This window comes from Crinia signifera, chromosome 2, assembly GCF_055691185.1.
Source record: "Crinia signifera chromosome 2, ASM5569118v1, whole genome shotgun sequence".
Taxonomy (NCBI): Eukaryota; Metazoa; Chordata; class Amphibia; order Anura; family Myobatrachidae; genus Crinia; species Crinia signifera.
In genome coordinates, this window is record NC_139218.1 from 310799726 (window position 1) to 310817371 (window position 17646).

Sequence of the window (17646 nt, forward strand, 5' to 3'; positions counted from 1 at the left end):
TGATTTTGGTCAGCCTACTGTACACACACAGAAGCACTAACTTGAGAGGGGTTACTGTGATTAATATGACCTACCTCACTGATACTTAATTTACTATAATATCTACACTTTTGTACCACTTATCACGCTGTGTGGTAATGAGACACACCTATATTTGAATACCTAGTAATTTTCAGTGTGCTACCTGCCTGCCACCCTTATTTTAAACACTAGTATTGTCTGATCCTTGCCACTGTTTGTATGTTTGTTTTTTAATATTTTCTCAGTTCTTAAATAAAGTAAAATTTCAATATCTTTTGGGGCACCTAAACAAATGGACATTACTTTCTCTGGTTTTGCTCTTCTTCCATCTCCCTGTTCTAAAAATCCATTTAATATATGTCCCCCAGATAGGGGGTGTATCAGATATTAAACTTACAAGAACAGATACTACACTTGATCTTAGCCAAAAGCCCGAGAAGCGATACATTTTATGTTTCTAAAGAATTCAAACTACAGTACTGAGAGGTTAAAGTGTTAGTGTTACATAAATAAATGCTTCTTATTTATGTAACAGTTCTTAAGTATTAATAGCGCATCTTTCTTTTTTCTTTTTGTGTGGAACTACAGCTATCAACTCTACGACAGATACAAGCTGATCAAGGTCACATGCTTACATTTCTTTTGGACTCTACCAGAAACTGGCAGGTTTCCACCCCCAAACGGTTGACTTCCTGTCCATTAAATTGAGTAGAGATTGCTATTACATATTTTTTATATTTTTATCGTTATTTGGCCTCACGCATATACGTGCTACTATCTGTACGCATGAACAGTCATTCGGTAATCGATAGAATTGCAAATTCAAACAATAGCAATAAACTATGTATAACCCCTATACTCCACTCTTCTTTGGGCATATTTACTAATGCTTTTAAAAATAAAAAGAAGTGGTGGTGTTACCCACAGAAACTAATTTGATTCTTTCTATCAATTATTTTTGTTAGGATCTAGGCAACGATACAGGCAACAGAAGTAACGCACCGTGCTGGTTGCCTAAGCAACTGTCCGGAAGGAAGACAGGTAACGGAAGTAATGCACCGTGCTGGTTGCCTAGAAACCACCGGGAACCTGTGCGCCACCCTACTGCCAGCAACAGCACCTGCGTGAACCCGATGCCGCCTGCTTGATCCCGGGGAACCACCACTGACCGCAGGTATGGGTCGTACCTGCGGTCAGTGGTGGTTCCCCGGGATCAAGCAGGTGGTGGTTCCCTGGGATCAAGCAGGCGGCATCGGGTTCACGCGGGCGCTGTTGCTGGCAGCAGGGTGGCACACAGGTTCCCGGTGGTTTCTAGGCAACCAGCACGGTGCATTACTTCCGTTACCTGTCTTCCTTCCGGACAGTTGCTTAGCTACCGGAAGACGGTAGGGCTAGTGTTCTGGCTTTTGCTGGGCAAAAAGAATGCCGCGACTAGCGTGCCCAGCAGCAGCTGCTCTATTAGGGAAATGGAGGCTGGTCTGTTGGGCCAGTCAGCAGACGCCGTTGATAGTGGCTGTTTCTAGCTACTGGTGCCACTTGTTCTCCTGTCTGCTGGTCTTTTCCTCGCCACCTTGCTGATCCGCTGCTTCCTTCCATACATTGGGGACGTTATCCACCGAATAGTTCAGCAGTCCGTGAGTTACCCGTTTTCTTCCGGTTGTCGTTGTTTTATTGTGCTGTGTGATATTCATGTTTTGGTGTGGTTTATTTATCTTGTCTACTGCGGGGTTTATATCCCCTGAGATTGTGCATTGCACAATCTTGTGTTGGTGACGAGATCGCTATTTATTCTGTTTGCGATGAGGTCTCTGTATATTCTGTTGTTTGCGATGCGGTCGCTGTATATTTTCTTGTTTGCGACAAGGTGGCTGTATATTTTGTTTGCGACTAGGTCGCTTTTTATTTAGTTTCCTTCTCATTGTTAGTAGCCCTTTAGTTAGTTCTCCTCTTGCCTACCACCAGGGAATTCCAGATCCTTGTACCACGTAAGACCTGGTGGCACCGGAGTGAGAGCGGACCTAAATCGCCCACTCAGATGTGGCTATTATAAATGAAGCCCAGCTCCGCAGGATCTGGCTGCCCCTGGGGAGACGCAATAGAGGTAGAGTAGGGTTTGGAAGTGGCCATTCTAAACAGCGGTCACGACTGTAGGGTTCACACCCTGGATCATAACAATTTTAAAAGCTTTACTGAAACAGATGTCCCATCTTCTGATCCAGGCCCAAAATGTAACCATCTAACTTCCACCTGCATTTTCTTTACCCATGGGCAAGCTCCTCTCTCACATGGGGAGGGTCCAATCTCCCTTCAGTCTCATGTATGTTCTCTATCTATGTGAATGTCCCTTGTTATGGTTAATGCTTAATTATATGTATGCCGTGCAGTTTGTCTATTAATTACATCCATACATGTACTATTCTGTAATTACATCCATACATGTACTATTCTGTACTACTCATGTCTGATGTGGCGCTATACAAATAAATAATGATTATGTATGAGCCATACAGATCTTGTGTTATTTACAATACACATTTGCTGCATTACATCCCAGTGTACATAATCTTCTTAGCCATTATCAGGGCTCATTAGGCTGGAGCCCTAGGACCCAGATGGGTGAATCACAGACATAATAGAGTGGGTTGGGATGGGAGCGCTTCCTGGTGCTGCTGGAGTTAGGGAACTGTGGGAGCAGAGGTGGCTGCTGGGATTGCCGAAGTCACAGAGGCAAGGATGCCGGGAAGAAGAGATATTGTGAGTGCCAGGTCTAGCTTCGCCACCATTTTTTAATTGAATACGAGCTAAAAATTGGTGGTGGGGAAGAAAGGGGGATGGGGGGACAATGCAGTACTGTACAGTATACTCAGTATGCAGTGGGCTGTCTGTCATGTGTGGGTCATGACAGACGCCACAGCCACCACGCAAAACACAAAACAAGGCCAACGGACACAATTTGTGTCTGACAATTGTGCTTGCATTTGTCATTCTAAAACTGTGTATTTTAGACAATATTATATGATGTGTGTAATTGTTTTTAAATATTTTACGCAATAATTTTATTTTTAGAAATTTGACCAATTGTACAGTGCTTACTGCATATAATGGAGGGTAATTTCTCTTCACACATATTTTCTTTGTTTGTAAAGTAGTTGCCTATCCTCCAGGATCCTGCAACAGTCTCCCATTTAAAGTTCTTACTGTACTGTATCTCCTGCTCCCCTGAATCATAATGTAAAGTACAGTAAATCAAATCTCCAGCAACATTTACCATAGCCAGGTTTATACAGTACCAAGGAATATATAAGGACCGTGCTTGGTGCTGTATGACTGCTACAGTAAAGCATCTGTGCAACAGTCCTTAAGGTGCCCATACATGGTACAATTGCTGTGTGCAATGAGATGCGCGCTCCTGCGCACATCCCATCGCACAGCTCTAAAAATAAATAAATCAAATAAGGCCTTATGGTGTGCACACACGGGTACAATCATCCTGCGATTCCGACTATATAGTCAGAATCGCATCAGTATCGCACGCAGATCGCAACGGTTGTAACCCTTGCGATCCCGCTGCGCGCTCCTGTATTGCACGGAAGAAAGTCTTGGCTGCCTTGACTATATAGTGCAGATCGTCTCACTCACCTGCTCCCAGCTCCTTTCTTCAAGCTCTCCTCGGCGGGAGCTTTGCTACTGGTGCTGCGTCTTCTTCTGCTGCTCATTACCGCCCTCCAGTGGCCAGCGCCCTAGGCAAATGCCTAATGCTGCCTAGTGGTGGTGCCGGCCCTGGCTGCAGCTCATAGAAGCCAGCTTGGGCTGATAAGGCAGGGAGTGGCTTCCTGTTAAGTAAGCCAGCTCTCTGTAAAGACCTCCATGCACTATGCAATTCACCTGCAATATGGTCTCTTTTCCTGCGATTGATCGCTGCAAAATGACAGTAGGTCCGATGCAATGCATGGTCCCGTGTACATTGCACCAGAGCCTGTGAGTCGTACTGGCTGCACAAGCAATCTCTTGAACTGGTTTTAAGTCAAGCAGGCTTGGCTGAGATCACATGTAATATATATTGCATGCATGTGATCCTGCCACCTGGGATGGCAGTGTATGGGAACCTTTAATCGCATACCCTCCAACATTTGAAAGGCAGAAATCGGTACAACTTCAGAAAGGGGAATGGCCACAGGTAAAGGGGGCGTAGCCATCCCCCCTTTCCTATCCTTTCAATGGACAGTTTTGCTGATTTCTAATGATCCTCTTTGATCACATGCTGATCAGGGCGCAGATCTCATCATCCGTCCAGTACCTGCCAGATGCTGCTCCCCTCTCCCGCTTCTCCATGGTGCTGTATAGGAAGCATCGGTTACCAGCTAGGGAACTCTCTGGCTGCTGCTGCTATCACACCAACAGCCACCTGCAGGGAGGGACTGCAAGCGCAGCCTGAGCCAACTCTACATCTTCCGCTGTGGGGTTGATGATGCCCCTGGTAACTGGTAGGACCCGGCTCAGCCAATCAGCGACCTTGAAGATGTGATTGACAGTGGCTCAGCTAGTCAGGGTTCTGCAGACGGGGAAAGAGAGCTAAAAACCAGTAATTTGGTACCGGGAAATTGAAAAAAAGGAAGGAAAAAGCAGCGCTAAATAATTTAGGAAAAATTGGATGATCTTTACAAAATTCTTTTTTACTAAATTGGTACCGGGAGATTTAGCTGCTACAGACCATTAAAAAACGGTACTGTGCCTGCTAAATGTGTACAGTTGGAGGGTATGTAATCGCAGTCCAGACTGGCAGTCCTGGAGGGAGGGAACACGTTCCCATGGGACTGCCTGTAGCAGAGGCGTAACTAGATGTTTGTAGGCCCCATAGCAAATGTTTGTTAGGGCCCCTATATACCAATATTGACAAATGTATATAACACATGTAACTTACACAGGGAAGATGGGGCCCTTCAGCATACATCCCTTCCCTATGTTTGCAGCAATTTACTTTGAATGGACTTAAACTGGAAATGTATCAAACATTTCAGAAAATGTGGAAGTTTCTAATAGCAACCAATTACCTTCTAGGTAACCTACCTAACTATCATTTAACTAGCACAGTCAATAAAATGACAGAAGCAGGTTGATGCTAAGGGCAAACTCACCATATCTCTCTAAAGTTGTATACATCTTCCAGAGAGTGTCCTTGTTCTGTATAACTATTTCACTCACATTAAGGAGGAGGAAGAGGAGGAGGGCTCCAGCATAATAAGTGTAATGACAGAGGAGGAATGGGCTAGTTCGTGTGGCTGTATTGGCAGGTGGGCTGACCCTGGGGCGTGAGACTTGAGTGGAAATCCCACCAAATACACGTCACACACAGCAATAGGACACATTCCTGTCAGTCTCTGCCCGCAGCATCTCTCAGTGCAGGGAAGGGGCAATGGTCGCAGAGCCCGGGCCGCACGGTGATTGGCTGCGGCACAGGTGCCTCCCCTGCCAGGTGCTCTTTATCTGTGTCCGGCGGCAGCTGCTGGGCTCCCTGCGGAGTGTGTGCTGCGGCTCCTCCGGAGAGCGAAGCGGGGATGAGCCCCGGCAGGTACCTGCGGGGGGCAGCGGAGCTTGAGGGTGCCCCGGAGATCCCGGACCGGCCGCGCACATTTCCCTTTCTCATTGCCTTGGTGCTGCTGGCTCTGCTGCAGGTGGGCTGCACACTGGGACTATTCCTCTACGTGAAGTCACAGGTGAGGCGGGCACAGCGGGCAGCATGCTACATGGCTCAGTGCCTGATGCTGCAGCGCGTATAAAGCAGGGCTGGGCACGTATGCTCTCCACACTATTACTTTCTCAAGACTTTTCTGTTGTCTTTACTTAAACTCCAAATTATTATTGGATCATATGTTTTTCACTTTACTCCTCTCCCCTTATTAGTCCTGTTACAACTTTAACATGCAACAAGCTATAACACCAGGCACAGCACTGTACAGGCACTTCAGCAAAGTACAACACAAGGGGCATATCAGCATAGTACAACACCACAGGCACAGCAGCATAGTTACAGCACCAGGGGCATAGCAGCATAGTACAGCACCAGGGGCATAGCAGCATAGTACAGCACCAGGGGCACAGCAGCATAGTATAGCACCAGGGGCACAGCAGCATAGTACAGCACCAGGGGCATAGAAGCATGGTACAACACCAGAGGCATAGCAGCATTAGCATAGTACAACACCAGGGGCACAGCAGCATAGTACAGCACCAGGGGCACAGCAGCATAGTACAACACCAGAGGCATAGCAGCATTAGCATAGTACAACACCAGGGGCATAGCAGCATAGTACAACACCAGAGGCATAGCAGCATTAGCATAGTACAACACCAGGGGCACAGCAGCATAGTACAACACCAGAGGCATAGTACAACACCAGGGGCATAGCAGCATAGTACAGTACCAGGGGCATAGGTTTGCAGCATAGTACAACACCAGGGGCACATCAGCATAGTACAACACCAGGGGCACAGCAGCATAGTACAGCACAATGGGCACATCAGTATATTACATCACCAGGGGCACATCAGCATATTACAACACCAGGGGCATAGGTTAGCAGCATAGTACAGCACCAGATGCACATCAGCATAGTACAGCACCATGGGCACAGCAGCATAGTACAACACCAGACACAGCAGCATAGTACAGCACCAGGAGCACAGCAGCATAGTACAACACCAGGGGCATAGGTTAGCAGCATAGTACAACATCAGGGGAACATCAGCATAGTACAGCACCAGGGGCACAGCAGCATAGTACAACACCAGACACAGCAGCATAGTACAACACCAGACACAGCAGCATAGTACAACACCAGGGGCATAGGTTCCGTTAGCAGCATAGTTCAACACCAGGTTCACAGCAGCATAGTACAGCACCAGGGGCACATCAGTATATTACAACACCAGGGGCATAGGTAAGCACCATAGTACAGCAGCATAGTAAATCACCAGACACAACAGCATATTACAGCACCAGGGGCGGATTCAGTATGAAATCCCGGCGGTCGGGATCCCGGCGTTCAAAATCCCGACGCCGAAATCCCGACAAGGGGGGGACACATGGATCGCCCCCCCTTGCGGGCCCGATGCCTCGCTACGCTCGGCACGCTAATTTATTCTCCCTCCATGGGTGACGTGGACACCCACGGAGGGAGAAAGTGTCGGTATTTCGGCGGTCGGGATTCTGAACGCCGGGATCCCGACCGCCGGGATTTAAACTGCATCCCCCAGGGGCATAGCAGTATAGTACAGCACCAGACACAACAGCATATTACAGCACCAGGGGCATAGCAGCATAGTACAGCACCAGACACAGCAGCATGGTACAACAAGTTGAACAGGCACTGCAGCATAGTGTGTAAAAAAACACAAAGCCTTATTAGGTTCAGCATAAAACAGACATTGGTTTTCAACTGGAATGAACTTGGACAAGAGCCCTAAGTCCTGCAGCCTCCAAGAGTTTGCTGCACTATGTGGGCCCATTCTGTCCCTACATTGAGTAACCGCATTGGGATGCTGTGTTTTGGCGTCCTTCATAGCATTGCCAGAGACTGCACTGGCTGCACATATTCTGGAAACGTGTAGAGAGGCGTATCTAGTATGTCATCTGCTTATCAGTCTTATGCATGCTAGGTTCTGTTACATTGATTATATTAGTGCTGTCAATGGGTAATCTGGAGCAGATCGTCCTCTGTTGGGGGGCACAGGATCTGTGGCACTGTAATGAGCCCTGCCTTGCTTGGTGACAGTACAAGTTTGTCTAAAATCCGCTTTCTCTGAAGGAGACCGACAGTATCTTTCTGATGAATCCACACTTCTTCTTTCTGCGGTTTTCACAGAACAACCTCATTTCCTATTCTTCTTTTTAGAACAATTGTTTTTCATTAAATAACTGTATAGGTCTCAAAAGTGGCTGTAAATGTACAGTCTCTGCGTATATTTCTTTGGGTCTTGCTTATTTAGCAAGAAAAAATATGTATATTTAACCCTAACCATAAATTACTATTATGTTTCAGAAAAATTAGCAAGGTTATTGGGTTTTTAAGTAAATAGCATTGTAATTCCCTTCACAAAATAAGCTTTGCGTGGGTTTCCACTTGATAGATACTTTTATGGTTATGTCACTTGTAATCTACCATTAGTATGTTAGCAATGACTAAGATAACATTGAGTAATGTGTTACTACATTTCATGCATATATAAATAAGGAATAGTACAACTTTTGTTTTGCCATGTTACAACCACAATTATTTAGATGAATTTACAACCATATAATGTTATGTGAACACATAACATATATGTTCAGCTAGCACCCCCAAAGTGGAGAAAAAGAAATGTGTGCCAGCGCTGGCTGTACCAAAATCTAAACAACACCCCCAAAGTGCCTTTCTGACTAGATTGCTTAGAAAGTAAGCACATATCTCTCAGTGTGTATACCTAGAGAGATTAATTATCTCTTGCTAAATCAGTGCATGCAGTGAAAATCTAGTCAGATTGCTTAGCTGTAAACCTCTCTGTGTGTACAGAATGAGAGATACTTATCGCAATCTCTTATTCTGAACCACTACCCGGCCTTTTTTTTGCTTAGCACAAATCTCTGCATGTGTATGTGCTCTCCATGGGAGATCTGGACACAGAGATATCGCCTACCCTAAATAGCTTAGCAAAATTGCGGTACTTGTTTCCTAGCACGGCGTCACCGATTTTGATTGTATCCATCGGGTCGGAAAAATCGTGCCGATTTTTACATTGGAATCAATGTAAAATGGTCCCTGAGACCCGATTTTACATTGATTTCAATATAAAAAGCCCCAAACCCCTCATTTTAATACCAAACCCCCCCTCATGTTTGAAATGCCCCCCAATTGTTAACGCCACCCCACTATTGATGCCAACCCGAAGCGTGGCGAGTGCAGCGAGCCCGCAAGGGGCGGCGGTACGCGTCCTCCGACCTTTTCATACCCCTACTATCCACGTCGGCGTGGAGTTGATTTTATAAAGTGTGGCGACTTTTTAAACCATATTCAATGTGAAATTGGCCATATTGGCCCATTTCAAATTGTCACCTATGTAAAATCGGGTTGATCGCGTTGATCGCATCGCAGGCCATTATAATGGCCCGCGACTGACACGATTAACCCGATTTTCACATTAAAAATAATTTAACATTGTTCCCTATGGGAAAATCGTGTTGATCACGTCGGTCGCATTGCGGCCCCTTATTTGGGTCCGCGATGGACGCGATCAACCCAATATTGTCTTTCACCGGCAAATTAGCTGGTGATTGACAGAAAATCGGGTCAATCGCGTTGATTGGATGCCTTAAGTGCCTTAAACTTAAGTCATACAATCAACGAGATGTGCGCCGTGCTAGGAAACAAGTACCAAAATTGCTTAGCACACATCTGTCTGTCTGTCTACTTATTTCTTTTACTTATATTATTTCTATACAGAAGGTTTATTGATTTTTTTTCTATAAAGGGTTTGATAAAACTGTGCCTAAATATTATCTCCATATCTCTTCCTAAAAGTTGTCTTCTTAACATTCACACAGTACAGCTATATACAGTAACTGCCAGTAATGCGGCTGTACAAAAGCAGACTCTGCCTTGTTTTGGGGTGCCTCAGGACACTTGCAGGGGTGCCTTGGGTTGGTGGACCAGGATCAATTCATATTATTTATGATCAATGTAGTCCAGGCAAAACCAGTGCTTGTGGCTGCCAATCATAATATATGTGGACAAACAGAAGCAAATCCTGTCCCTCCCCAGATAACTGTGACATATAAACACAATGCACTTAATTTAATATTTTTTTTCTGAATTTCTCTGGCCTAGGGGTGCTCGAGGGCGCCATGATTCGAAAAAGTTTGGGAACCCCTGGTATATTGAATTGTATTGAATTGTGGCATTCATTTTACCTGTACTCTATTTTTTTATTGTAATGTTAAGTTTGTCTCCCTGTACTGTCCCTTTGTACAGCACTGCAAAACACTTCTGAATACAATAATAATAATAATAACAATACACATATCGGTACTTGTTTCCTAGCACGGCGCCCGTCGTGGTAGATCGCATACCTTAAGTCAAGGTAACTTAAGGTATGCAATCGATGCGATGTACGCTATTTTCTGTCAATTAAGTGTTTTAATTGCCGGCAAGGAGAAAATCGTGTTGATCGCGTCCATCGCATGCCATTATAATGGTAACAATGGGAAATGGGCCAATGGGCCCAATTTTTGATTGTATATGCACCGTCATGGGTTTTAAGTATGTGAAGTGTCCCCCCATTGTTAACGCCACCCCACTATTGCCACCAACCCAAAGCGTGGCGAGCGGCGACGGTACGCGACCTCGGACCTTTTCATACCCCCACTATCTACGTCGGCGTGGAGTTGATTTTATAAAGTGTGGCGAGCGCAGCGAGCCCCGCGAGGGGACGCGTATACCTGTGAAGTTACCTCGCTGCGCTCGCCACACTTTATAAAATCAACTCCATGCCGACGTGGATAGTGGGGGTATGAAAAGGTCTGAGGATGCGTACCGCCGCCCCTCGCGGGCTCACTGTGCTCGCCACGCTTCGGGGTTGGTGTTCATCGTGGGGTGGCGTTAACAATGGGGGGCCATTTCACCCATGAGGGGGGTATGCAATTAAAATTGGGGTTTCGGGGGCTTTATACATTGGGCCCATTGTAAAATTGGGTATCAGGGATCATTTTACATTGATTCCAATGTAAAAATCGCGTCGATCGCATCGCATGCGATTTGGTTGCATGCAATGGGATCAACGCGATTTTTTAGGTCCAAATGCTTGAGATAAAAATCGCTAGGAAACAAGTACCTACATATCACATATACAGTATCTGTATTATAGTATTAATAAATAGCAAAATGACTTACAGTACTTTATCATAATTCTGCAAAAATTACTTAATACTGTCTATAAATAGCCCCCTGGGTCTGGCCCTGTCCTCATGTGACTGATTTGTTGCCATCCTAAAGAGAAGTGAGAACTAGAGTTGTATAGCTGTGCAGCCCAGCCCTTACATAATATAATGCACCCACCCTGTAATCTCCTGCTGCTGCTTACTGAAGCATCTGTTTATAGTTATCAATGACTTTTTATTGTAAATAATGTTGAAATAAAAAGGTCTCTTGCATTCCCTGTATATCTAGTCTGCAGCATCCCCATAGCCTGCTATGGATACTGTGGTGTTTGTGAAACGTAGCAAACATTGCAAAGCTTCCTGGTGTTATCCACCATCTTCACATGTTGTTACCTACACCAGGCAATGGGGGCCCTATGAAATGCGTCACTGGGCCTAGGTAATGCCATCTTCACATGTCGTTACCTATATCAGGTATCGGGGTGGGGAAGCCTGTGAAATGCGTTGCTTGTCCCCAGAGGCGGATCCAGAAGAAACTGACGAACGGGGGGAGGTTGGGGCACCATGATAGGGGACGGGTGGTAGTTAGTGTAGATAGGTAAATATCATTCAATATTTGCCCCTAATATCCTGAAAACAACCAAATATTAAGAATGTAAGTCGAAGGGATCACTGCGATCACTCCTGTGCTACACACAGCCGCATCCTCCATAGGTTTCTATAGGGGATGCGATGCTGCCAGATTTACCAATATTGGTCCCTGCAGCTACCGCCATCTTAGAATGGCCTAGGTAGCCTATGGGCTACTCCCCGCACCACAGGCAGCTGTACAGTGGGGTCAGCCAGGGGTCAAAGCTGACCACACATATGCAGACCCCCTGGCACCCTGCAGGGCTGACTGCAGGGACAGGCTCCTTTGAGAGTGTGCACAGAGATACATCCCGCCATTACAATCCCATATTGCAAGGCAAACCTAGGCTGTAAAGGTGTCAATACAAGGTGTGAGGTTCAGCTGCAATGCAGTGCGCGCTCCCATGCACATCACATCTGTGCAGCCTGTACTTGTAATAGATCGCATCATATCTAGTACAAAAAGAACGCTGCTGTAGCACCTTCTATGCTTTTTGTACTAGATACAATGCAATCTAGTACAAAAAGTATGAAGTTCATTGCTTCGTGTATGGGCACCTTACGATCCCAACCAGATTACACTTAATATAAGATCTATTATTATTAGGCCCCAAGGTCTCGCAAATATGCTATCCGTGCAAGCTACACCCCTATTAGTACCCAAGAGGTGGGCAGCTTTTTTTTTTATTTTATTTTTTTAGTTTAACTTTATTTTACATTTTCCAATACATACAAAAAATTATTTGCGGTTTGTGTCCATAATGCCAACTGTTTCGTAGCAGTACTAAGATAATTTTACTATAACTGGTGTCTTATCGTCGTGTGAGCTCCACCATTTCCACTTAACCTTCTGTATTACATATCTCTTCTTTTTCTGAGTTTCTTTAAGTTATTTCCGTGCTCTTAGCCTTACTTAATATTATTTGTGCGTCTGTGGCGATCATACCTTCTAAACCGTGATCATTCATATTAATTTATGCTTATTACTTCCTTCCTATTACTTTTGTGTGTGCCTGTGAATCAGTTATTATACCTGTGCTCTTTGTAGTACTAGTGTTTATCCATCTTTTAGTTGTTAACTTATATAATTAACAAAAAACTATAATAAAAAATAATAATAATGAAAAAAAAGAAATGAATGAGCACACAAAAGATATGTGTATCTGGCCAGAGGAACAGACGCTAATTTTTATAAAATATGGAATAAGTGGACAAACTTAAGGAGATAACTATTGAGGAGAGTAGTCCTTATGTTAAAGTCAGTGAGGGTGGTCAACCCAGCGTGGTGGGGGGGGGGTGTTTTTTGTTTTGTTTTTGTTTTCTCTCCTCTTGTTGTTTTTTATGTCTTTATATGTTGATAATTTTTAAATATACTTGCGGCTAGGTCTTTGAGAAACCATGCATTATAAAACAGGATTGGCACCAATTGACCTCGTGGAGTGTGTTCGGCTATCCCCAGAGATAGAAGAAGGGTGGTAGCGTAATTAAGCACACATATATATCTTAACTATCACATACCAGCACTGTCGTTATTGCTTATAGCCGGGAGCTTTTTTTACTCGCACTGGGGCAGTCATTAGATTGTGACGGGGGCACTAGCCCGTATCCGCCACTGGTACAAGTTCACAAGTGTAAGTAAGTGGTGATACAGATTTAATGCCAATGCGAGTTTAAATTAGACCCCTTGCAGCCAGGGCCCTGATTCATGGGTGGACATCTTTTTGCTGCAGTCACTTCAGTGTCTTTATTCTAATTTCCCATCTGATTTGCATATTTAGAAGCCACTTTTGGCTGCACCATCAACACTTGCAGCAGGAGCAGTTACTCCGAGTATAGTGTACTGTGTGAGCAGCTGTACGTCTTTGGACAGCTGCCTTTACTGTGACACGCCCACGTCAGCTTCTCCACTCCTTGTTATCCTCCAGTAACTCAGACCATGCATCCTGTTCTGTGCTATGACTCTGTGCACAGGACATTGGAAGGTATGCACTGGTTGGTGTTACCAGGGCTTAAAGTGGTCATGCAGAGGTGGGGGAACTCATGTCTCTATGCCACCTAATTACAGCCCTCCCCTCTCCCCATTAGGCAGATACAGGGCCAGTGTTAGCGTTTTTGGCATCCCCCTGCAAACTAGAATACTTTTCTGTGAGAATTACTGTGCAGGGCCAATGTGGACTCAGTTCCACCCTTTTCCCCCTCACTTTAACCCCTGGGTGTTACCTATGCAGTATCTCATGGGGTCACCCCTAGTTGACCCCATGACCTCTTTTCCTCCTCTCTTTTCAGATCATAGAGGAGGTCTACTCGCAACCAATGTCCTTTACTGTTACACTTAAGGTGCCCATACACTAGTAAGATTTATCTTCAGATTTGGCTGGTTGAAACAAAAGCATAACCATGTTTTTGTTCCAACCAGCCAGATCTGAAGACAAATCTGCGTGTGTATGGCCACCTTAATACTACATTTATGTTCCAACGTTCCCCCGTAGTTATGTTTAACCTATAGGCAAGGCTTACCACATACAGAACAGAAGTAGGGGAGGAGCCAAGGAGAGCTGGGCATGTGGTGTGTGTGTGTGTGTGTGTATCATCTATTGCGGCGTGCGGTCCGTGACTGCAGCAGAGCACATGGGCAGTGACTAAGTTATTTTGTCATGCAGCTCCCAGCTTACACTATTTTGGTGTTGCCCCTTCGGATGGTGTTGTCGGGTAAAGTCCACATCCCCACATCCACTTAGTGATGCCCCTGCTCCACCTTACTCTACAACATGCTAAAATACTTTGCTTGCTTCTACTTTAAAACATTCTTCTCACAAGAACAGAACAACATTTTAGACAACCACAAATAAATGGAAGCTGAGTGAAAGTTTATAAAACTTTGCAACCCACTACTCTACTTGTTTATGCTTTAACCACAAAAATCAGTCACAGGATGTGTGGAGCAGAGACACACTGTTAATCTCAGGCTTTCAAGATTTATTATTCCTGCCTAGCAATTACACTTATCTTGCAGTATCGTCTTCTAGTGTAAATGATGCTTTACAGAAATCATTAGTTTTGAGATACAAGATATTGCATATCAGTATGTAAAACATCATGATAACAGATTACCTGTAATGAGTTGCAGCGGTAATTTCTATTAGTTTGGATCTACAGATCTAAAGGGACCTACACACAGGGAGATTTGCTGAGCATTCTGAGCGATACTAGATCACTCAGAAGTTGGAACACTTAGCAAGATCGCTTAGCACACAGCGATGTGTCAGCAAGGTGTGCTGAGCAATCGGTCATGGGGGTTGGGGAGGTTGCTGTGGTAGGGGAAGTTGCTGTGAAGTTGTTGGGGGGAGGGTGGGGGAGGTTGCTTTGAAGTTCTTGTCACTGGTGTCAGGGTGAGGGGAGGATGTATGAGGTATCTCTGTGTAGGAGTTGTCAGTATGGGAAATGTGTTATTAAATGTAACTATAGGGACTTCAATACATGTCTGTATTAGAGGCCACACCCACTTTTCCAAAGAGGCCATGTTTTACAAAGCCACACCTACTTTTCGGCGCGCATGAAGGTGAGTGGGATGAATCTCCAGGAATCGAAGATGCCTGAGGTGGCAACCCTACTCAGAACACTTAGCAAGATCGCTTAGCACATAGCGATGTGTCAGCAAGGTGTGCTGAGCTATCAGTCATGGCCAGTGTTCCCCAGGGAGAACACAGTCCCTGTTTGGCAATATTACTACATTTATATAGCATGCTGGATATAAGGCACCAGGCGATAGCAACGTGCAGGGCCGTGCATCACTATGGCCCCTACACACAGAGCGATGTAGTGGCATTTTCGCTTAGAGAATGCCCTGAAATCGCCCCATGTGTAGGCCCCAGTAGTTGTTGCATAGAAATGTAGTGATCAAGCAGAAATAAGGACTGTCTTGCAGAGGTCTGACTGATTAAGACAGAGTTGGCCAAATGCGTGATGAGCAGACCATTGTTTAATCTGTTGTACGCACAATGGATCGCCACCGCATTATTTCTCATTTCGGATGTACTATACATACACCTTCTACATCCATGGTACTGTACAAAGGTTTTTCAAGTATACTCAGGGAACCTCACAGACCAGTGGTTCTCAACCTCAACCCCCACGTTTTCCCCAAAGGTCCTGTTTTGAGGATTTCTGCCTGCAAAAGTAGTTTGGATAATTACGAATAAAAAAGATTAACTCACTTGTGCATGATTAAAGGAATCCGCAAGACATGACCTCATGGTTGTTGAGGACTGAAGTAAAAAAACACTCATGTGTAGGGATGCCAATCCCGGGATCGGCGGGATCCCGGGATTTAGGGCATATTTGGCCGGGATTTGAATCCCGGGATTGGCGGCTCCAATCCCGTGATTACGGGATCCAAATGCGCATGCGCATTTGATCCCCTTCTTATGTGTACCGCTGAGCGGGCCGGGAAGGAGGCGGTTAACTTGAACTCCGGGCAGACGCGGTGGTGTTTGAACACTGTGGTTGCGCAGCGTGACCTCTAACATCACGCTGCGCTGCCTGGCAACAAGGTTGTGTGGCTGCGCAGCGTGATGTGAGAGATTACATCACGCTGCGCAGCCACACACTGATTCACATGCCACCGCATTCGCCCGGACACCAAGTTACCCGCCTCCTCCCCGGCTCGCCGAGTCACCTCGCCTCCTCCACCGCGACTGCCCGGAGACATTGTCACCCGCCTCCTCCCCGGCTCGCCTTAAAAGCCGCATGCCGCCAGCCTGCCCTGCATTTCCTCTATGATTAAAGGTAATTTATCAATTATTGGGCATATCAAGAGGCTTATCCCGGGAATCCTGGGATTGACAGTTTTTCAATCCCGAATCCTGGGATTGAAAAAATGGCCCGGGATTGGCCTCCCTACTCATGTGGACTGCTCTCTGTTGCATATATGGGTAGATGTATTATACCTGTATTTATCTTTACCCGGGAATTAACACTTCGAGTGCCAATGTTGCTGTGAGAGATGTGCAAAATATCCACTAAAAATGCCAGTCTTTTTGGGGGCACAATATTTAACTAAATTTCAATTACTGTATATGACTTGGGATCATTTGCCCGCAATAACTAAAGTGATTCATATCCCTCAGCTTCGAACCCTGGCATTTTAAGCAGATATTTTGCACATCTCTCACAGCAACATTTGCGCTCCAAGGGTTAACATATTGTCTACCGAAGCAGGGGAGTCAAAATTCCCCCTCTGGTGGGCTTGTTATTGGTATTATTCGTTACTTCTAAAGCATCTGCATATTCTGTTACACTTTACAACTAGGAACAAAAAAAAATAAAACAAGACAAGTAATAACAGACATAGGTGATAAATCTCCACCAATTGAGTACCCACCATAGAGATAAGGGGGTCCTGCTTGCAAGCATACAATCTATAGGGAAATAGTCATATACAAGTATAGGTGCTACCTTATACCCCTTTCACACCAGCCAAATGAAAGGGCTAGGGGGTACTTACCCACGTTGCCGGTCCTCGGTGTGCTGTCAGGCCGGGGATCCACACAGGCGGCAGGCGCAAATGACAGGACAGCGGTGGATGAAGATGATGCAGCTCTCAAGCGCCCTCACTGCCGCCTGAGAGCTGCGTCATCTGCACCCGCCGTCTGACCTGTCATCTGCACCCGCCGCCTGTGTGGATCCCCGAAAGGGGTATTAGACATATTGGTTCAGCCTTATGCATAGTTGCCTACCTTCCTGCATTCTGCAGGAGACTCCCTGAAATAGCAGCAATCTCCCTCTCTCCCTCATTAGTCTACCAATCTCGCACATGTCACCTAGCCCACATTACACTGTTACATTTTTTGGGGAAAAAAGGAATGAGAGATAGATACATTTACATTGAATCATCAGTGCCATTTCCCAGCACTTAACCTCTTCAGTGGCAATCCCGAGAATTTTCCGGGCTGTGCCTCAGTGCCCAGTCTGGCAAGCCCGGAAAATTCTCGGGATTGCCACTGTTTGGAGCCGGGCAGCGCTGCTGAGTTCACTCTGATCTCAGGCAGCGTCACGCTGCCCGGCTCCCTCCCCTCTGCGGCGTCTCC

At 45.6% G+C, this 17646-nt stretch overlaps 1 protein-coding gene and 1 pseudogene across 1 annotated transcript in view; one reads left to right on the forward strand and one right to left on the reverse strand.

The window, feature by feature from the left end:
- Positions 1-256: 256 nt before the first annotated feature.
- LOC146060844 (U2 spliceosomal RNA) lies at positions 257-465 on the reverse strand (annotated as a pseudogene).
- Positions 466-5375: 4910 nt separating this feature from the next.
- TNFSF11 (TNF superfamily member 11) overlaps positions 5376-17646 on the forward strand; it is a 38187-nt gene continuing 25916 nt past the window's right edge. The window contains exon 1 of the mRNA XM_083168937.1: positions 5376-5735. Coding sequence (XP_083025063.1) covers positions 5577-5735 — 159 coding nt within the window. The 5' untranslated portion in view covers positions 5376-5576. The remainder of the gene's footprint in view (positions 5736-17646) is intronic.